Below are 23,329 nucleotides of genomic sequence, written 5' to 3' on the forward strand. Positions count from 1 at the left end.
GATCTTCACCGACAACCAGAGCTCTGTTGGCACATCAAATCTAAACAAAGGAACCTGCTCAACTCTTGTTCTTTCTGTTAGCAGAGAGGAGGACAAATTATATTAGCTCTTACGATTTTGTTATCCTGCCATTACTTATTTGGGTCAAGACTTTGGGCAGTGAGATAATCGTGCGGGCCCAAACCTGTACATGATTTTAGCTTATGAGCTTATGAAAGAAGGAAACTTTATTCATCAAACTGCTGAATCAAATACAAGAATGCATATATTGATTTTTTTTTTTTACAAATCAGTTTTCATTTGCATGATGTCTACTATGTCATGGCATGAATATACATCAGTGTAATAAGTTTTTTTTGTTTTTAATCACCTGATGTTTTGACCTTGCAATCTATGCCCAAGGAGTAGAAGTAAACAGTCAATTAATCAAACAAAGCAGAGGGTGTTTTTTGTAATTTCTAAAGCCTCAGTGAATTTCAGGGTCATATCAAACTGCAGTTTCATACACATTACACTAGACAATTGTTTATGCTTCTCAGTCTTTTTTAACAATTCAAAACAACACGATTAACTTCTCCATTTTCCAGCAATAAATCACCATGTCTAATTGAGCCTTTGCACCTGTCACTGTGATATTTAGTTAATCCAGGATGATTACAGAATAATACACTGTTCTTTGTAAACATTACTGGCCTTAAATGACAGTGATTTAAACACAGAAGCATTGCTTTATTGTATTCACCGCAGGCGCAAAATGTTTTCAAGCATCAAAGTGTTAAGTAATTGGCAAGATTTCCCATTTACAACAATATGCACTTGCATTATTGTTTTTTCTGTAATGAAATGGATATTTTATGCATTGGTCACTGCATAGTCAACAGCTCCTGTGCATACTTATGAAGGCCTTTTCCCTGGCTGATGCAAATCAAACAGCCCGTACTTTCCTCCAATGACACCTGATGTGATTAGTATGCAACAGCATGTGACGGGACGGGAGCTGTGATTTTGGACTTTGCCAGTGTTCCAGGTGTCTGGTGGAGTCTCCTGTCCAGCTGCCCCCTGACCCCACCTGGCACCTTCCATATGTGCCCTCTCTGCCACCTTCTGTCACAGTGCTCCCACACTGGCCACCCGCTTTATATTTGTGAAGCACGGCATGAAAAGGGCAGCCTTCTCGGGGAAAGATCCATGTCCGAGTTGAAAAAAAAAAAAAAAAAAGCGCAGCCTTGCTCTTCAGCATTACAGGTGGCAATATACATTTATCTGAAAGCCTCATTGAGGTGAGCACATATTGAATACCGAAATGGACGTCTCTTAGCAATAAGGTCGAGACGGTAAAATACGAAAGTGCACTACTCAATTACGTGGCAATAGAATCATCTAGCTCAGTATCACCACTTTCTCAGGAGGCTGCCGGTGGCATCACTGTCTCTGGTGGCCCGACAGGAGTTCGCCAAAGCAATTCTGAAGATAATTAAGTCATAAATCTTCCACCGCCACCCGACAGCGCCCGAGCCAGATTACCAGACCCAACTCTGCATAATGTAACTCAGTCATACAACGGTTCCCCCATCTGATAAGGAACCAATTCATTTCCTGAGGTATTAAGCAAAGCCTGACACATGTGGTACTGCTCACCTTGGGTTAATGAAATGGATAAACAAACAGTATCTGGAGTGTATAATGCTGAATGACGCAACAGAGTACGGAATGAACTGGCAGACGAAAACGGCATATGGGTCGGCCGTTTATCTGGGTGTGCCAGACTCTCACACAGAAAGCTAATGGCCGGGAGCTAATGTTGCCAGAAGTTTGCCATGATGGACAACAACTGTTAGGCTCAAACAGTGCATTGGACTGGAAACATGCTAAACAAAATGAAATATATAGAGTGCCGTTCAAAAGTTTGGGATCAGTAAGATTGTTAATGTTTTTAAAGTTTCTTATGCTCATCAAGGCTGTATCTATTTGATCAATAATACAGATTTTCTTTTCTATAAATATACTTTAAAATGTAATTTATTCCTGTGAAGCAAAGTTGAATGTTCAGCATCATTACTCCAGTCACATGATCCTTCAAAAAAATTATTCTGTTATGCTGGTTTATAATAAATGTTGGAAATAGTTATGCTGCTTCATTCGGATTCTTTGAACGTATATATGTATATATGTATATGTATATGTGTATATGTGTATATGTATATATGTAAATGTGTGTGTGTTTGTGTGTGTGTGTGCGCGTGTGTGTATTATACAGCATTTTAATGCAGAATAAGCTTTATTTATAAAGTTCTCTAACATTTATAAATAATAACAATTACCATGAACTCAGATTAATAAATGCTTAGTGTACCGATTTTATTTATTTTATTGAATTTATTTTAAAAACATAATAACCATTTTTAAGTGGTTAATTTGTCAAGTATTATACTAATTTTGGCTGATTTATAAAACTATCAGTAAACAGTCTCCCTGTTGCAAAGTACAGTGCTGCAATGAATTTAGGACATGGCAAATGATGTAAAGCTCAAGCACATGGTGCTTCGTGAACATCGCTGACAGAACTGTTGATTTTCCATTCATCCATCTCTTCATGGGGAAGAACAGAAATATGTGAGGCTGACTGAGCCATGTGGCTCTATTTCCATTCAAGGGGAGAGGTAAGTTAAACGACCCTGTGAGTGGCACTTCCCAAGTGCTTCCCGACTGTAGGCAAATCACAAATTGCAAGCGATCTGTCACACACTGCTCTAATAAAACTTCCAGAGAGAGGGACACCCAGGTGGACGTTTTCTATCCTTGCCCTGTTAAATGCCGGTCTCAAATGTGTGTTGGAGTACAGTGAAGGGCCTGGAGTCAGTTTGGTTTACTTGATGACTGATTAACCTTGCTTGCCCTGTTGATGCAGAGCTGCAGGGGACAAGGGAGGAAAGCCAAGCAGAAGGGAAAGGTAAAAGCTGTCTTTGTGTCTCCAGCTGCCTGACACAGACGTGCACTATTATTGTAGCTGCCCAGAGCTCAAGGTCTTCATTCCAGTTTGCCTCTGTAAAATTGCCTCAATAAAACATTGTGCCTTTCTTCAGTACGTCTTTGTGAAGCTTTCTGGTGTGCCATAATTAAGACAAATCACTAAACTAATAAAGGCAAAGCATGCTGTTTCGGTTTAGACCTCCGAGGGACACTGATCCAGATTGCTGCTTATGCTGTTGTTGTTGATTATCATCACACTAATTTGTATAAGGACACTTAAGCCACTTAATGTATGCACATCACTGCATTACAACAAATTCACACACCAAGTGGTCATTGCTTTAAAGCAATAAATGAATATGTAAATGATAAAACAAGCAAATGTTTTAAAAAAAGGAATGTAGAAATTAAACATGGCCATAATTTTAAGTGTGGTTTAAGTACATCTTTTTATTTTTATTTTTGGGGGGGGGGGGGGGGGGTTCAGTTTTATTAGTAATACTCATTCAGGCTACTTCAAACTGAATTTAATTTCATCCATTAAACTCAAAAGCATTGAAATAAGAGGTTGGCAGATTTTTTTCTCTCTCTCTCTCTGCCATTTGATCCTTTGATGAAAAAAAAAAGTTTGAGGGTCTTTAAAAGGTTAAAGGACCCTTGGCAAAGTTTTACAATGGCCTAGTTCATTCTGCCCATAATGCAAGTTATATAATAATTTATATAATAAGTTCTCAACAAGTTCTCAAGTTGAAAATTTCTACTTTTTTTTATTCCAGGATCAGTGGTTTTGCTCCATGGCCCACATTATGCACTAGACTTGAAGTGGTGAATTTTCATGAAGTTAACATGAATGTGTTCACAAACAAATATTTGTTATTGCTATGGTTTATGCATACTGAATGCAAATATCCAACAGGTAATCTGGTGATCATCCAGCATTGCTCATATATGTTACATATTATTAATAATACAAATTATTTCTATATTTACACTTTGCATCTACAGAATCATTGTTTACACTTTATGTAAACAACCAACAAATGTATTTGCAAAAGAATATGGGGCATTTTTATCCTTTTTTAGAAGTTGATAAGCATATTTAACCTACATGCTATGGTTAGTAATTTATTGTTTTTGATGTTTACAACTCAATCACATCTTCTTTTTGGGTCACGACCCACAAGTTGAGAACCACTGGCATATATAATCAAAACGTTGTAAAAAATAAATAAATACAATTCCTCAGCATTGAAAAATGGCCGAAGAGAGTGAACCATAGCAGCTTTTTGCAGCTTTACTCACAACTGCATTCTGGGTCAATGCAGAGAAAAACCACCAACCTGATACTTAGCGGGCAGTCTGGTCATAATTCATCAAGATCTGGAAAAGAACTCTCCAAGGCCAAGATCATAACACTCTCCCCATAATAGCAGTGTTTATGAATTGTTCATCCCTTAATAAGTGTGCACGAGGACAGTTTAAGCCCATGATGTATCACCCATAAGTATAACTCGTGCTTTAAGGGCTGTCCAGCGTACAAAAATTCGGAGTTTTGCTCCCTTTGTCTGCTGTTCTTTCAGCCATTTGAGTAAAGTTTCAACTGTACTGTGTGTGAGATCATGATGGACAGTGTGAAAAGGCTTAAGTGAGGATGATAGCGGCAGCTGTGGAGAAACTTCCTGAAAACAATTGCCTGAGAACAGAGAGAGAATGCGGAGCGATTAGAAAATAGGAATTTCAATTGACGACAAATCTCATCATCAAGCCTAAGATCTAAAAGGGGGCCACTCGGATAAGAAAACAAATACGGATTTTTACGGCAATCACTTCTAATTTTCTAATTTGTTTGTTTCTCTTGCAGAACACACCTCTCCTCTTCAGCAGGCAGGCTTAAAAACGTGTCTAATTAATGCTTGCACATGGATACGGACAAAAACGCTCACTGCGAGCACAAAACGAGAAGGGGGAAGCACGAAGCCGCCTTTGCTAATGAGGGGTGACAAGATGTTTATGTAACCCCAAAGCCCTCCAATCCAGACGAAATTAAAGGCCTGGACAGCCTGACCCAGGCCCCTCAGTCCTAGTGCCCTGTCCCAGGGGGCCCAGTCCGCTAACAGGGAGCTGGAGTGAGTACTTTCACAGCTCCCCCTGATGGAGGTCCGGGGCTGCTAATCCAAAGTGACAGGCGGAGCGCGGGTAGAACGTCCCAACAGCAGGGAGGAACCCCAAAATGAAGAAAGCACAGTTTAAAGCAGGGCAAAGCCGAGTGAAAACATATGGGGAGCAATCTTTCTATAAAAAAATTACATAAAAGCAATAGTAATTCATTATGTAAAAGGTACTAAAGGAACCAGACACTCAACTATTATCGTGGGACAGCTTAATTATTATACTTGTTTCTCTAACTATGTGTTTTTACTGTACATATTTTTATTTTCTATTGATTCTTATATATAATTCTGTCAATAGCTGTGATTTTAGTTAACACAGAAGATCAATAACTATCAACTGTATGCTATCCTTGCTTAGACTAGCAAAAACCGCATGTTCTGGTCCACCCAGAACTTAAGCACCAAAGTTACTCCTTTTGCAAGTAATGAAAATGTTTCTCAAAATCAGCGCAATAAGTGTTTATAAATGTATCTCTGGAGAAAAAGAAAAGCTTAATGGGCTGAAATTAAATATAAATTGAAATATTTACCGAAGGCTTTTAAGTTTTAATTGCAGCCCCAGTATGATTTTATGAGCAGTAATGTAACATAAATGTAAGATTTGGGTAAAATGGTTCAAATTCTCAGCAGTTCTTCAAGACTATTTGGACCCATAAAGCTTGGGGGAAAAGTTGGCTTGCGTTTCAAAGATGCTTTTCAGCTGACTCGGTTGAAGCAAATATAACAATCCTTATGATTTCAGCCAATTCTCATTTCTTGTTCAAAGCCTCATCATTCAGCTCTCATGGCAGTTTCACATACATTCACAAGTCCCCTAAATGTCTCAAGTGCACTAAGTGTAACTGTTAAGAGACTGAATGTAAAAAGTTGAAGTCTGTACAGGATCCCCCTGTCAGTTTATAAGAGCGAGTCTGAATCCGTCCTTGACCTCTAAGACCTGCTTTGCTTATGTAACTCGCGTTTCAGTGACAATATTTAGCATGTTGTCTCTATGCTCACATTTCTGTCTTTCCAAAGCTGACTGAATGAATCTGAGTCAGCTTACAGTAGTTAGGAGGGAGTAAATAGTTTAAGTAGGTAATGTGAGCATGTAGTTGGTTATATAAGTTATATGTGATGATGAGAACACAATATACTCAGCATGCTAGGTCAACGGTCTCATCAGGATGCAAAAGATTTCTTCCCACATGCTTTTTGCACAACAGATTGGATAAATCCTCCCCTTAGTGATGCAAATGTTGAAAAATGGTTGCATTTTGATGTTACTGATGTGTCACAACCAATTAAAAAACTGTCAAACACTAGAACAAGGAGCTTTACTAGGCTAAAGCGGGGATGGGTTTGATGATCTGTCTGTAGCCAGCAGGGATGAGGAACATAAAATAATGGCTGTCTCTGTTTGGGCCCCTAAGAGCTCCCAGTACCGATCTGGCACGATCAACTGCACATTTCATACAGACACTTAAAGTACAAATCAATGCTGCAGCCCCTCTGAAATAATTGGAACACAGTAATCTAAACCACAATGGCATGAGTGGGGAAAAAAAGCAGTCTTCTGTTGCCTTTGCAATGGCAGCGTCTGATTGTACAATGTCTCCCAGCCATGGCCACTGCTTCAGGACTGGGGGAAAAATGGTTTGCCTAATCAGTAGCAAGAAGCTGTTTTTCATTAAAAGTCATCATTTGCTGGAGAGATCCTAGGCTCTGGATAATCTGTCCCACTATGGTTTGGGTCCGATTCAACATGCATCACGTTGAGTTTTGAGGAATTATGTCTAATCTCATGGTGACATGGTGGGATGTGAGCCAAAGAGTGTAATCAGGATGTAATCTCGATGTAACAAAGCGAGTTACACAGTATTCTGTTTAACTCTCTATTGCACATTGTGAGTTTAGAATAGCTGCCTACTATTGTGAGCGTAAATAAACTATGAAAACATTAGGATAGGATAGGATAGGATAGGATAGAAATTTTCTAAAATAACTAGTCAGTGTTTTACCTAAGATAAAGAAGCCCTAAATAATGAGGCTGGTTTCAGATTCAACTTACTCTGATCAGACAGGTTTCTTAAGAAAGAAGAAACTTGAAATTAGAAACTTTAAAACTTGACTCTCTGTCTGTAAAAAGTGCAATGCAATGCAAAACAAATACAATAAAAAAAAAAAAGTTAAACAGCTAAACCATGGCACACTTAAACTACAACTAAACATGAAGGGGAAAAAAGATACTTTTTAAAAATAAAAACAAATTAAAATAAAATGCATGATCAGCTATTAGCATCCATCATAAAAAATGTATCTGGTCCCAAAGCAACCACCTGGCTTTAATTTAAACATAAATAAATGACTGAAGATGTGGACTTACCAGCCTGGTTAGTAGTGATGTTGACTGATGCATATTGAGGTGAATAAGGGCTCTGGTCTGATACTCCATTGACAGCCTGGACTTCAAACGTGTACTGGGTGTGGGCCAGCAGGTCACTTATGAAGACCCGGGTGTCTGTGAGTCCCAGCTGACGTGGAACGAACTGCACATTGTCCCCACAACGCGTGCAGCCCCCTCTGCCACCTCCGCAGCTCTTACAGATGATGTTGTAGACAATGTCATCACGGCCACCAGTTTCCCGCGGAGGATTCCACTCCAGCATCAGCGACGTCTCGTTCACGCTGGAGATGACGTTTTGAGGAGCCGAGGGCACAGCTGGAAAAACAAACAAAAAATACGTACAAATAATTTTTTGCGACTTAAAAACTACTAGTAACTTATTCATTTATTTATTTATTTTTATATTTATTTATTTTAGATATTCATATTTTTTGCTATTTAGAGTATTTGTTTAATATATAAATACATTTGTTCAATTAAAAGTATTTATTTGATGTTTACATCATTATTTGGAATATGCAATTATTATTTTTTTTACTAAGTTTCTTTTTAATTCAAATGAACAAAAAAAAATCAAACGTGAAATCCTGCTTTTACCAAATAAACAAACATACAATCAAACAAACAAGCAAATAAAAATTCAGATCTGAACCCCCAGTATAGCCCAAATGTATCAGAACTACCACTAAGCCACGGCACCATCAACTTTGAATTAAATTTTTCGGAGAGGACTGAATAATTTAAGGAAACTATGTACTGTGTGCAACACCATGTGTATTTTCTTGTGCATTTCCACCATGGTAATTTAAATTACGATAACATCTCACAAATCATAGGCTTATTTGCGTCTAGTGAAAAAAAGAACATGCCGTTCCTGTGTTTGTAAACATAATTTGCGTTTGCTCATGCACACGCACAGCGCGTTTGAAGGAGAGTAAGAGCACACCAAACAAACGCACCTCCAAGATCTCCTTCTGACTGACAGCCCAGCTAAAGCTAACAATACCCTGTGTTTATCTTCAGCCGGCATGTGCTCCCAATTACTCTGGGTGCTCCTCTAGGGGCATATGAGGTAATCAAGAAACAACTCACTGCCTTTTGCCCTTTTTAAAAAGCCAAAAAAATGGAAGGCTCCAATTGATTACTTTTTATAGTTGTTAGCCATTAAGATGAACCTCTGTCTTAAAACTACAGCTCTGTCCCACGCAAAACATCCCATTCCCAGGTTAGTGGGTGGTAAAGGCTGCCGTTTCCTCTCTTTAATCAAGCCAAGGCCCACTGAGCTTCAACTCTGCGACATGATGCTGCTCTCTTATGCACAACAGCTGCTCTCTTCCCAAGGCCAAGCTTTTGCAAATGGATTTTGTAAAAAATAAAAAAAATGTCTCGATCTTCCTTTTCTTTCTCCGCTTCTTCTCTGCCCCCACCTTGCCGCTTTCAGAGGGAGACAAAAACATGCCGCTCGTGACAGTGTAAGGAGCTGCCTTCCTCTCTCTCTCTTCATCTTCATGGTCTTATCTGTTTCAATAATTGTGCCACAGGTCTGTTTTCCCTGCATGATCTGAAGTCAGTGAGAATAAACAGAAAAAGCTGCTGTTTGCAAGCTATGGAAAAAAGAGGTGCGTTGTTGACTATGTTGAAGGGATAATGATGATGAAATTGAGCCAGAGAGGTCAGGCAATAATCATATTTTCCTAACTTTCACTCATTGGTGTGTTTTGTCTATTTAAGGGAATCACATTGTATAGATTTTTCAGTTAATTTATGTGCACATACTATTCAAGATATATTTTTTTCTTGGGTAAATATTTAATTAAATGCTGCAGTCATCATGTTTACAACTTATAGAAATTTAGTTTTGTCTTCTTTTTATTTAAATATTGAGTGTAAATGTATTTATAATTACATTATTTAAATCTATTTAACTTGTGATTCATTTAAACTTGTTTGTGCAAATAAAGAAAACTTCTTAATCACCTTTTATAAAACATTTTAACTAAAATTTTAGCAAAATGTGATTAAAAGAAAATACTTTTAAAATCATTTTTCTTTTCTATTACATTGTACTATTTTATGACAATTTTTTTATTATTATTATTAATGAATAATTGTTATTGTTGAATATATTCAACTTGGGATTCATTTAAAAAAACTGAGCTAGAAAACCTTTTTTTTTTATCAACAATTTTATCTAAAATGTGTGAAAGATACATATTCTTTTCTTTTCTTTTTTACTTTTTAAATTTACATTTTTTTTCCAACACAAAAAAAATGAATGCCAATAAAACGAATTCTTATTCTTCTTCTTATTATTAAATTATTATTATGATTACGATTACATTACAGGTATGAGTCACACTGAGTGTTTGCAAGGTATAGTCTGACAGTAGGTTTTCCATGTATTAGTCACGCACTTGTACAGGGCATCTCTAAGGGGTCCGAGTCTGTGCGGTAATATCCATTTCGGCATACGCAGTTGGTGGCTCCGTTGTTGGTTGTGCGGCTGTTGATTGGACACTGCAGGCATTTCTCGTCACCTTGTGCTGTCTTGAAGAAACCTGAAGGGCATGCTGAAACAAAGATAGAGAAAGTGATGAGAAAAGACAAAGAGAAGACAGTGAACTTTCCAATATTACATGATTGCCAAGAAAATGATGGACCACTGGAATCAATCTGAAACACATTTTAGGAGCATTTCACACATGTAAAGAGAAGCAGTATAGTCAGGTAGTATAGCATGCTCAGTATGACTGAATAATTCAAACTCTGTGCCCCTGCATGACACGCTAAGAGCATTCCACTTCCTGTTATCTGCTCATGGATGTTCTCTATTTTATAATTAATAGGTACATAACTAAGTAAATGAGGCAGTAACAATATGGGAGGAGTGGAGGAGAATTAGGCCAGAAACATTCAAAGCAAGTACAAATACACAGATGAGTGTATGATTCGTGTCTTATTGACCATGACTCATTCTTTCTTCTTTCCTTACACTGAACCTTGTACTTTTCACCTGTGACACCCTCCATTTCTGTTGGTGCTGGAATCCCTCCCAGAATTCAATGCACCTGCAGAGTGCTGTTTTTTAATCTGTTCTGGCCAGAATCGTTGTGTAAGAGAGCTCCCTCCAGCTAACAGACACTATGTGTTTCTATTTCTCTCAGAACTGTTAGGGTAATTGTCTCATAATCAAAATGTAATGGCATTTATAACTATGCATTTTGAGTGAAAGAGAAAATGTAGGGCAGAACTTGATTTTATCTACAGGGAATTGATTGGATTGCTCCAAAGCAAAAATTAAGCCAAAACTGACTGCAAGTTTGAGGTAGATTGCATGCAACTTTGAAAAAGCTTTTGGGCTGAGGAGGTCAAGTTCACCCTTGAGAGCATCTCAATGTAATGGCAACATTTCTTTTCAAATCTATCTTATTTCATGCTATTGATGTAAAATTTTATTACGTTAACCAAGCGCTAAAGTGACTCGCTATGTCTTTGTTTTGAATTCACCCAAGTGGATATTCATCAAATTGTTCAACGGAATGGGTTTTGTTTTGTTTTCAGGTGAACTATCCCTTTAAGACCAGGAATGTGTATTAGGAAGATACGGTCATTTTTGATTTCATGTTGACTATTTTTATGTTTTTGTTTTAATCGCGGTTGCTCCACAGAGCAGGAGTTTATTTTCATGTGCACATGCCAGAATTCCCTGGAGACCTTTCAGACCTGGCGAGTTTTCATGTTGTACTTCTCCATACCAAACAAACAGAGCACTTCCCAACGAGTGGGAAAACTGACAAGCAGTTGGCCCGGATAAACAGCACATTTCTGTGGAGTATTTCCCTCTACGCTAACCCAAACCTGAGTGCAAAGAGAAAAAGTCATCAGCCGGCGATGTCCCACATCCACACACATCTGGAAGGGGAGTTTGTCTCAGATCGCCAAGTTTGAAAAACCCCGTCACCCCATTCCTAATGGGCGACCTTGCTTCCACAGCAAACGATTTCAACACACCTTCAATATCTGAACCATTTAGGGGAGCTAAAAAGCAATAAAGCGCAGACGCTTCGGCCTCCATAGTCTAAGCTGGCAATCACGGCAAGGATTTGCACAGCGGACCGGCCAAGGAAAATGTCTGACGACGGGTTTATTTGGAGAAAGCAACTCCAGTCAGGGTTCAGCCGTGCTCTTAAACACGTACAAATAAGCCGGACTGTATATCCGCTGAGGCGATGAGATCCCATTCTTACAGCTCAATTACAGGGGGCAGAGGTTAACTAGTGCCCAGTGGTCATTAAACTGGGGTGTGTTATTTCAGTGAAATGTTTCAGACGGAAAGACTGCTATTCCCCATTTCCTCTCACCTGTTCACCCCGGACCATCTCCCTTGATCCCATTTCAACACCCTGGCAAACAACAGGACCAGCTCAGCATCCAGGAACACTTTAGACTGCCATACATGGACACACAAATACACGTTTTTACATTCCTTCTTTGCACTCAACACATCCACACTCTTTTTCTTATTCCAAAAACACCCACCTCCTTTTCTCCCTCTTAAGAGTTTAAGCAAACTTAGTCTTTCTCAAATCCAGCTGACAGGTTTCTATAAGCCTCTAGCAGGAAACCGACAGCCCAGTTCCCCAACACACACACATAAAGTATAATCATGGCTAAATATCCCAGAATCCCAAGCGAACAAGAGCATAATAAATGTTTCGAAATGGACTGGTGGAAAAAAAACGCACAATGTGAAAGCGAAAGAGCACCTCGGGTTTAATATTAGATTTGACATGTTTTTCTTTTCAAATGATTTATGGCAAAACTAGCCGTGTGTAAAGTGAAATATGAGGCTCGTGTTTTCGGAGAAAGTGTCACTGGAGTCACAGAGACAAGCACAACTGCAAAGCTTCAGGATTTAGGATGAAACTCAGAGAGAAAGGTAATCAAAAACAGCAACGGAAAACAGACTGGACCCAAATGGACTGAGATCAAAGAGAGAGAAAACAGGAAGAGAGGGAAAACTGTAGCAAAAGAGTGCTTAAAATAAACCAGCTTTTGTCCTATTAATGTATTCAAAATACAATAAAACTGCAATTCATACATAACAATGACTTGAATAAATCTCTTTTATGATGAGCATGTTTTCAATGTTTTCTGAATTCATTTATTTAAATATATTACTGGGGGGTGCATAAGGTAAAAAATGTCAGGATTTTACTGATATTAAAATCTTTAAACCATCAAATGAAAAAGTGTTAATGCATAATCATATTTAAAAAAAAAAAAACTGTGTCAAAGCATGTTAACATTTAGAAGAAAAAAAACAAAAACACTAGTTAGCAAATTAAAAAAATCCTGTGGATCGACCAACAGATTCATGAGTCATAACTAATGTGCAAAGGTCAGTAAGTATCTCAAAATGTCAGATAATATGACCTTTTAATAAAATGGTTAGTTCAGGTTGCACAACATCATGTGGTGTGACTCCCCACAAATTTCAAGTTTTGATCTAATAATTGATAATATTTGGTGATAAAAAAAAATGGTATTTAAAAAACAAACATTTTTATGAAATTATCCCATTCGTTATAAACAAGATTTTCTTAAGATTTCTCTTTTATCATCATCGACCTTAACAGCTGCCTTAACACCTGATCTTGTAGATTGATGTACCCTAAGTAGTGTTGAAGGGAAAATTGTGCACCTTCCCTACAAAAACAAAAACTAAGAGGGCCTGATCCTCCCTGCTCAAACCCTGCCAGTATCCTAGAGAATGTTAGCTTCTGCCACACTGATGGAGAAACGGGGTATCTGTGCATGACTCCACCACTTGCCGTCTGGGCATGACCTTGCATGTCTCCATACTTGCTTCCAGATGGTTCCATCCAACCAATGGAAATAATGTCAGCCGTGCTGAAGACGTGGGGACTGTGTTGAACATGGCTGTTGAAGCATACAACGCAGCTCGCAGAGGCCTGTGCGGAGGAATGCAATTTGAGGATGAAGAGAAAAACAGTGTCAGCTGTAGCCCCAGGGACGATAGAAAGCCTGATTAAAGAGCATCAGTGCTTTGATACAGCTCACATCCAGATTAGAAACTGTCGCATTGTTTGATCACAATGTTTCTCCTGCAAGCTCGGCAAGGGGGAAAAAATGCAGCTGCTTTGTAATTTTTTTTTATGTGCAAAATTGAAATCTGTTTGTATAGAAAATAACAAATAAGGACACATTCGAGACACACTGGACACTTTGGTCTCTTTTTGACGGGAGTGATTAATCTGATGCTATAATGAGCGAGAGATGAAGTCATTGCGAAAAACATCTCTTGCTGAAAAAATCAGCTAATTTAAAGCATTAATTTACAACAGTCAGTTCATGCTGGTCTATCTGACCAGTGTGTTTTTTTAAGCAGGTTGACTAAAGCCCAGTCCACACCAAATAAGTTGCCTATTTTACTCCAAATATGCTACTAATCTAATTATCAACATCATTAATTATATCACATGTGGTGGAAAAAGATGCTAGAGGGAATAACACTAATGTTCAAAATGATGGGATTGATGCTGTTTTTAAAATGATTCTCTTATGCTCAACAGGGTAGCAATTATTTGATCTAAAATAGAGTAGAACTATTAATAAAAAATATGTATACAACTTTTTTTCCATTTTAATTCGTTTAAAAATGTATTTATTAATTTCAGAAAAAAAGGCAATTCTCCTGTGATGCATGTACTGTATAACCTCAGTTAGACATTGTAAGCTTGTTTTATAAAAGTCACAAGGCTCAAAAGTGCCAATAGTTAAAGAAACAGCCATAAACTGTCAATCTAATCCAGATCCCATCAAAGAGGTTCAAGTCCTGACGTTGAGAATTTAGTTGTCGCATTTCGGTGAGAAGCAGGGAACGCAAAACCACCTGGAGCTCTTTCAAACATCGCCTTGCTTGTGTTTATTGCCTCTAATAACACGTGCAGACCGAGGAAAAGGTAGCAGTGGCATAATGGCAGGCTTAGTGGGCTGTGTGAGTGAAATCCCGTCGTGAATGTGTGCTCGGGTGCCAGAGCGCTAGTCATGTTTTATTACAGGTAATTCGCTGGTGATTTCAAAGATTGCCAGAGCGTTTTCATCCATCCTGATTTACGTAGGTGCTAAAGAAAGAGGCGTACATGTCGATGGCTGCATGTGTGCTGGGCCGTTTGGTGGCAGGGCAGGAATGTGTGTGTACATGTACCGGTGGAGCTGGCTCCTCCAGCTGCATCCACTTCAGCAGCCAGCAGTGCAAACAACGACAAAGCCTCTCAGGGAGGACGTTTCCATCATGGCCGACTGGGCGTTGCGCAGGATTCTCTTTAGAAACTGCCGGCTGAACACGCTGTCTAATCCAGAGAGTCACAGAAATTTAAAAAAACCACACAAAACCTGGTCACTCATGTGCATTTGTAATGAACATTTGTGTACCTATACACAGAGTCACATGTCCTTCGCTCCCCACCAGAACAAAAAGGCCTCTTTGTCTGGGGTGACTGTAGGAGTGACAAAGTCCCCTCCCTTTTTATGCTGCCTGTCTATTCAGCCACTCAATAGCTGGCTCCAAGTAATACATTTAATGAAAGCTACATTAAAGGGAGAGACCTGGGACACAAGGGTGTGTGTGTGTGTGTGTGTGTGTGTGAGGGCCTGTGTGTGTATGTGAAGAGAGATGCATGGAAAAGAAAAACAGAAAAGTGAAGAACCAAGGGATGCTCGGTTTTGTTTGCACAGCAAAAAATGTGCTGAAAGCAGGGAAATGGGGCAGAGTCTGAGGGGTTTTCTGTATGGATGGGGGATGTCCTATTGTGACCAGGGGGAGCAGTGTGTGAAACAGATGGGTTGTGTGTTTGTTACACATCATCTAACTGTGCTTTAGAACAGCTTTATATATAATCAAACCTTGAAATGTGTTTCGAAGTAATGTGCCATTAAGAGGAATATGTGTTTGATAGTGTATACATTTTTCAATTTATCCAGTATCAATGATGCAAATATTTAAGTGTGAATGCTCAGTTCCCTTTTTTATAAGTTAGATTAGCTTTTCTGTCATAATACTGTTTATTATGATGTTTTAACTTTCATACTGTATATTTCTACTTGCATTTCCCTAATGAAAAATAAATACTAACATGCATGAAATACATTTATTTCATTCTAAGTATACTATAAATACATTTACATATTTACGTATTTATTAAAAATACCCTGCAGTTGTAATGTTATGATACCAAACTGGTAAACTTAAAGTCTGCTATAATGGAAAAACTAATTTAGTAATGCACTTTAATTCCGTGGAAGTAGTGCTGAAGTCCAGCTGAAGTATATTTGATTGTGATAAAGTGGAGTTATTGCAAATACAATTAAAGTACAATTTAAATATCTTGCATGATGTTATTCAAAGATTACACATCAATAGTGATATTAAAATGCATTTTAGGCTTAATATTAAGAAATGTGCACAAATACTCCAAATAAAGTTTAATTCTAAAGTTTATATCATTATGTCTTGAGTGATATGTCAGTAAATATGTTAAAATGTTTAAACTTTACTTAGTATGAAATAAATTTACATTAGGGTTAAAACAATTGACTTGAATTAAAAACAAAAATGTGTCAAATTTTAGTATTGTTGATTTATTGTCATTACATACAAAAAAAAAAAAAAAATCACATCGTGCATCCCCAGCAACATTAGTCATTGCTCTTTAAATATATTGTGGATATTCAACAATATGCAAATGTACAAATCATGCAATAATATTAAATGTAAGTGCAGACTGTAATTTGCCTCCTAGTTGGATGCCAGGAGAAATTTCAAAACAGTTCTTTTCCTAGTAGCTTAGAACATGATCTAAATATTTAATATTTGAACATCCACAAATGATGTGTAATATAAACATCCAAGAGTGGTCTTTTGAATTCTGCTTTAATATTTAAGTAATTACAGTATGTGGCTGCCCAGACCTAGTAATGAACTACACACTAAAATGTAATAAAAAGTTCAGCATTCACCATCTCCTCAAGAGTGAGAGATAAGAGTGAGAGAACGAGCTCAGTTTGGAAAAGCATCAGTGGGTCTCAGAATTCAATTAATGCTCAAGCCTGACCAGCTAATTCAATCAAGACTGTGAGAAAGCAATTAGACAACTGGAATTCGGCTCACCCCACCACACAGGCATAAATTACACATTTATTTTCCTCTCTAGGTCTTCTTGTCTGATGCAATTAACATGTCATGAACATGTTTGCCCCTGTTAGTGAGGGACCAGACCATGGTCCTGGGAATAAAGGAGAGCATCAATGATCTTCTCAAGGTCTCTCAATGTCAACTCTGAATCTGTCGGCTCCATCAGTCATAACACAAAAAGGCTGACTTAGACATAGGTTAAGCAGTGCCATATGCTAGGTTGTCTTACCACAGCAAGGACGGAGTAGACGCAATATTTAATTTGACAAGAACAAAATCGGTTAAATCCCATTCAGTAAGTCTTTTCAATTTATCATGGAATAAAAACAAAATGTGGAATATAATGAATAAATATGGGTTGTGGAATATTAGATATGACCTAAGGCTTATGTTGAAAAGACTGCTACTTCTATCCATCACAACCAGGTTTTCTTTTACACACAATCGCCTTGCTGATCTATTCTGACTGAAAGACTGCTGCAGAATTTCAATCAAATTATGTGTAACAGTAGCTATCGAAAATGAAAAGTCTTTTGACATAAAGTAGAGACAATGTGACATATATGTATCTGAATAAGCATACTTTCCTACTAACAATTAATGAAACAGTAGGCGAACAATAAAGCAATGAAGTGTGCAACTAATGGAAACTTTGCTATCTCATGAGACCACAGGAGCTGAGAAAAATTCAATCTTAAAATTAAGATTCAAAAAACTGAAGGAAAAAAAAACCTTCATGTATCTGGATATATAAACACATACCTGGCACTCATAAACTGGAGCTTGTAACTTTGTGAGACTTTCAGAAGTTTAAATGCTTTAATTTGCGTGAAATTCTGACATACACGTGCAAACTTTTCATCAGAAAATAGGGGATACATCCCAGTGTGTGTGTTCATTTCAGCCCCTCTGCAGTTGTTAGACAGGATCTGTAGCTCAAATCCGCCCAACAGGCGCCGCCGCCACAAATTAAGAGCACCGGTGGAGTGTGTGTGGGGAGAGATTACAGGGAAATGTGTGTGGCACCTTGGAAGAGAGTTCTGTGGAGCGCCTGCAACAGCTGGAATGTGCATATGAGTGCATGTATGTGTGTGCGGGCCTATGTATTCATTCGTCAAACATGCATGCCTCACATTTTAGATCGATGCATGGTCCCCACATGTTGCAGTCAATAAACACGTCCAGAGAGGGAAGGGAAAAAAATCCAAAAACCTATTCCAGCTCAAAAGGAATTCATCCCCCAAGATCTTAAGATGGCTGAAGTGAGAAAATGTGTTGTAATTAGAATAGATCAGAACTGACAACCCGCTGTACTGTACATTGTTCAGTCATTCTACAGAACGGATGCCCAAACAAACTATTTCTGTGTTGGAGAATAATTACATAGTTATTTATACAGTAAAGTGTAGTACAGTATGCACATAAATGTGTAAGGCATAATATATGTAAAAAAAATAAATAAATAAATGTTTATTCTTTAATGTAGCTTGAAATGGGGAAATTTATTAACAAACAGTATATAAAAATGTATTTTAATAATCAATTTCTCTAACTGTAAAAGACACCAGTTTACAGAATGACGTTCTAAACAAAGATGTTTAAGGTTGGATGTTTAAGATTTTAAAAGCTTGTCCAAAGAAAGGTCCGTCTGGTAAAAGGACAATTAGGGCATTAGGACACAGCAGAAATGCTGCCTCAGCTGCATTACAGGCCTTTACCGTAATGACAGAGAGAAACAGGCCATCTGATAATGGCACGCTCTCTTAGCTCCTTTGTTTGTTGTCCATAATTTAAAAAAAATGGCAATGGGCAAATTAGTATTTTAGAGAGGAAGATGGATTCTGGAAATCATCAGATCACAAACATCCATGTTGGAAAAAGGAAAACCCATTGAAATGGATTTCTAAAGCTATATCTGTAGCACAATTTCCTCCCCATCTTCAGCCGTCTGAATTACAGGAATCTGAAAAGGCTGCTAAGAAACAGACAGACAAGGATCATTTTGTGCAGGCGGATTGCCTGACAGAGGTCACAGGAAAGGTCTCACTTAAGGTAGACAAAAAATACCCACACCGCCACACACGTTTTGTATCTCTCCTTCTCTGGAGTCTGTTGGAGTAGATTGGGGAGGGGAAGAGCTCAGCAGTCACATTTATCTCCATTAAAGACAGATTGTCAATCACAGCAAGCTGTCCAGTGAGATAGAGATCAGTGAAGACGTCCTGTAGAAAATCTTTGGCGAGTCACAGAGCAGTCAGATTTGGAGGGGTTGGGGGTCACAAAAGGAAGCACACACACAAACACACACACACACACATGCAGAGCACTGGAAAATGCTGAACTCGTTCTCAACTTCAACCAGACCCTTGGCTAATTTAATTATGTTTTCAGTTCCTGCAAATGTAATACACTCTAGGGCTGTCGATATTCAAAAAATAAAAAATAAAAATCCACATCTGATTGCAAAAAAGTTGCATTCAAATCTTAGGTGTGCGTTAAGGATGCAGTCTTCTCAGTGGCACACAAGATGAGACAATGATTTAGGTGTCACTGCATTTTAATGCTTTTGTTAGCCTATCTAGTTGAACCCACTAGATGCGGCGCTGCTACAATGTTTATTCTAAATCTTGCGAAAAAATGAAAACATCAATGCGGAGATGATGTTGTTTACATCAAAACTGAAACCAAGCCGTTCACACAGAATGCATATTTATTGAATTTTCTAGAGGGACATCTATTACCAATGCACTCGCATCTCACACAATAGAGAGGCATGTTTAGAAAGCCATGTAAAATTTATGTAAATTCATCTTTTTTTTTTTTTTTTATGTCTCAAGACTGTATGGCATTTTTCCTCCATCCCACTGCATCTCATGTTTTTAAATTCCGTCCTTTATATAAAACTATACATACGTACATGTTGCTGTTTTGTTTCTAATTGTTTTAGCAACTTAGCTATATATGGTTTATAAACATTATTTTAAACATTATGCACTTTTTTCACCGATACTAGTGTTATATTATTGCTTTAAATAAATATGTATTAGTGATATTTTCCTTGATACTCCCTCTTGTGGTCTCAGGAGATAAACCAAAATATTTTTTTTTCCCCTTATTGAAATTATGCCTTTTAAATTCAAATATAATTTGAATATTGATATTAAGCACAAAATTCAAATTTAGTTTTTCAGCCATTTTGACACCCTAGTACATTCCTTTTAACAAGAACAAACTTGGATATCACATGTACAACAGCCCAAAACTGTGATCATCTTAAAGAAGGTCAAACTACACAATCAATGCATAAGGGACCTTTCATCGTCTACTGATATGACATGGCTTTACCTGACACACTGATCTGGACAACGGATGCTGCTATTGTGTCAGCAATGTTACAACAATTTGTTTCTGGAGTGGGTTCTGTCGTCGCCCGTCTTTGCCTTTCCTCTCAGAAGGGAAACTGAAAGACATGATGACTAAACTGGTCTCGTTTTTCAAGATCTTTGTTCACCTTTGTTGGACCTTGGTAACAGGTTACGGTAAGCCACGCCCATTGCTGCAAGACGACACAGCTTATTTGTGTCTAACTACTAAAAATACAACTAGTAATTCAGCATAATGATGAAGTAGCCCTTTGTAGCCGTAGGCACAAAGGCCAAGACCCTTATTAGGATGATAAACAAGCAGATGAATCATGCTATTTTGGGTCTGAATGTTCATAATAGCTGGATCGACGCGTCAGGAAGCTTTATGAGTTTTGACTGCGCCTGTCAGAACCTTGGCCCCAAAACTCCAAACGTGCCCTTTCTTCAAGGACGGGGAAGTTGCCAGGGCAACCACGGTCGTTGCCATGCAGGGCCCTCCCTGGTTGTGCATGCATCCCATGTTCTGGTCAAAGGCGTGAGATGCCTCTTTCAGGAGGGGTGGAAGGAGAAGGGGGAGGGCTCCCCTCGCTGGAAGACGAGGTGTCTTCACAACAGAATCAAAATGAGATTGGAGGAGGAAGAGGTTTAATTCTGAAAAAAGGAAGCGGTGTGAAGGCAGACAAAGGGAATCCGTCAGGCAAATGGAAATAGGCCTAGTTTGCGATGCTGCATGGCAAGACTGGGAAAATGAAAGACGTTTGTGAAATTATGCCATCGCAATTCTTTTCACCTTAATACTTTAAACTCAGCCACACATACAAAAATCAATATAAACACAAATAAGTCTTCCGCTAAAAGGACGGCAGTTTTTTCCTTGGATAAATAATAGCTGCAAAGTGGGGAGTCGGCACTTGATGAGAATCAGAAATGAGAGAGAGCGAGAGTTGAGGAAATTGAGGGAGTCAAAGAGAGATGGGCAGGCACTGAGACAGACAGGAAACGAGAGGGCTCTATTGTTGGCCAGCAGATGCAGTGTCTAATTGACAGAGACTGTCTGTGTGGCGTCCAGTGACAGTGGCGGCCTCAAGGTGGGGTGCGAAATGATGGGCACGAGGCATAAAGGAGCTGTGTGTTCCCTGTCAGAGCGGACGGCAGGAGAGGAAAAGGAGGAGACGGCTGTGGGACAGAGGATCTAGGGAGAGCAGCTGGTGTCCAATCCTGTTGCGATCCGTTCTTACAGACATAAACGCAGACGCGCGCAGACATACCCACGCACGCAAATGAAAGCGGACCGAGTCTAGAAGTGTTCATTCAATTCCCGTCTTGTTTCTTTTGCAAATCCCAGGAGGGTATTTATGTAAGATTAAATCAGTTCTGACCAAAAGTTTAATGAGCCTTTGGGGAGTCTGACCTATTATCTTTTCAATCTGCAAAAACAACAGCTGTACAGTGCCTCCAGACACACAGAACCCTACACATAACATATGTACTGTACGATTGTTTTTATATATCAATATCATCTACAGCGATATAAACTAGAGTCAAAGTCCATGAGTTTAGTTCCTTTAGTTTGGTATGGTTGTGGGTAGGTTTGCATAGAAAAATAGCAGAGTGGGTACCAACAGAAAACAAGTGTAGCATTAAATTTATACTGAAGATGATGAATAAAATGTTATTAAAATATATTCATACAATTAACTAAACAAATACATATCAATTATTTTTTGTATTGTATTCACATAGTGATAGAAGTTGGTAAAACGGTCAGTAGAATGAATGACAGAAAGAATGCCGGAAAGAACAATAAATGGTCTAAGCAAACATTACTGTACCAAAGAATGAAAACAAGACGTTGCTTGGCTTGAAGCAGAAACCCACATCAAAGCGTGTCAATATTCAGCATTTATTGTCTGCCTCCCTAAGGCATCTACACCTGCATTTTTCCGGATGGGTATTGTTCGTCAGCTTCATTTGAAGGGTTTAATGGTGGCCATTTAGGGGCGGAATACATGATAAGTGTCAATCATCAAAGCGATGAGAGGTTGCGCTCCTTAAGTGCATATGCTTTTATGCATATACTGTATAAATGCATCAATTATTTACCTAATAAATGATGTGCTTTAGTGAGACAGAAAAAAAAAACTTGCAGGTGACGCTCTCCCAAAATGTCTTCCCCCTCACTGTTGTCTGCTTAACCCTGTTACAGAGACTCTGGGGCCGGTTCTGTACTCCCGCATTTGTACCAATCAATGGAGCCTGTTAAAAGCAGACCCTGGGGGTCAGGGAAATTAAGCGGCTCTGCTTGTGTGGAGAAGGGGCCAGACCAGCACGAGGTGCGCGGGGGGGGGTGTGCAATGCTCCTCTGTTGCTATGGCGACGGGGTGCCAAACTACTATTCGTAGTCTCCTTCGTATTGGCTGACTGGCCCTTTGAGAACAATGGCATCCCCATGGCATTGGGAAAGCCATTATATAAATGCTGAGTAGAAGTATGTTAAAGTTGGGATTTATATATTTAAAAAAAGATTGCTTTGTCAAGCATATGACACAATTTTTTCTAACTTTTTGACGCACAGGTCCCCCAAATATGTTTAACCCCTTGAGGGACCCTCTTACTAAAAAAATCTACATCATCATGCCATAAACACTCATACAACATAATTGTGGTGTTATGAATACATGTTTTATTAAATTAAAAAAGGCATTTAAAAAACATCAATAAATGTGTAAGAGCATGCAAAACTATTTGTTAAAGGGACAGTTTATGAAAAATTGAAATTCTGTCATCATTTACTCAGCCTCATGTCATTCCAAACCTGTATGGATTTCAGTGTAACCCAAAAGAAGATTCTGAACAATGTTACAATTGAATTCCATATTGACAACAACAACAACAACAAAAATTCAAAATATATTAGGGTGTTAATTGACATCAGGGTAAGCAAATGACAGATTTTTTATTTTAAATAGACAGTATATATATATATATATATATATATATATATATATATATTAAACATATTGCTAGATGATATACAAAATTTTAAAAATATAGATTTTGGCTTTACATCTTAATTGGCAATTTAACAATCAAAATTAGTCTTATAGTTAATATTAAATATTTATTTAGAAAAGCTGAATGAAATAATAGTATAAAATCTATTAAAATAGTTTAATATCCAAATTAACTTTAGAAGTGCTACAACACAATTTGCAATATA

The 23,329-nt window shown here is 38.2% G+C and overlaps 1 protein-coding gene across 2 annotated transcripts in view; it reads right to left on the reverse strand.

Annotated features, from left to right (window-relative positions):
• ephb2b (eph receptor B2b) overlaps positions 1-23,329 on the reverse strand; it is a 132,204-nt gene that overhangs the window by 29,462 nt on the left and 79,413 nt on the right. For both annotated transcript variants that reach the window (XM_026275556.1, XM_026275555.1), the window contains exons 4-5: positions 9,942-10,097; positions 7,507-7,842 (exon numbers count right to left, since the gene is read on the reverse strand). In XM_026275556.1, coding sequence (XP_026131341.1) covers positions 7,507-7,842; positions 9,942-10,097 — 492 coding nt within the window. The remainder of the gene's footprint in view (positions 1-7,506; positions 7,843-9,941; positions 10,098-23,329) is intronic.

This window comes from Carassius auratus, chromosome 11 (genome assembly GCF_003368295.1).
Source record: "Carassius auratus strain Wakin chromosome 11, ASM336829v1, whole genome shotgun sequence".
NCBI classification, from domain to species: domain Eukaryota; kingdom Metazoa; phylum Chordata; class Actinopteri; order Cypriniformes; family Cyprinidae; genus Carassius; species Carassius auratus.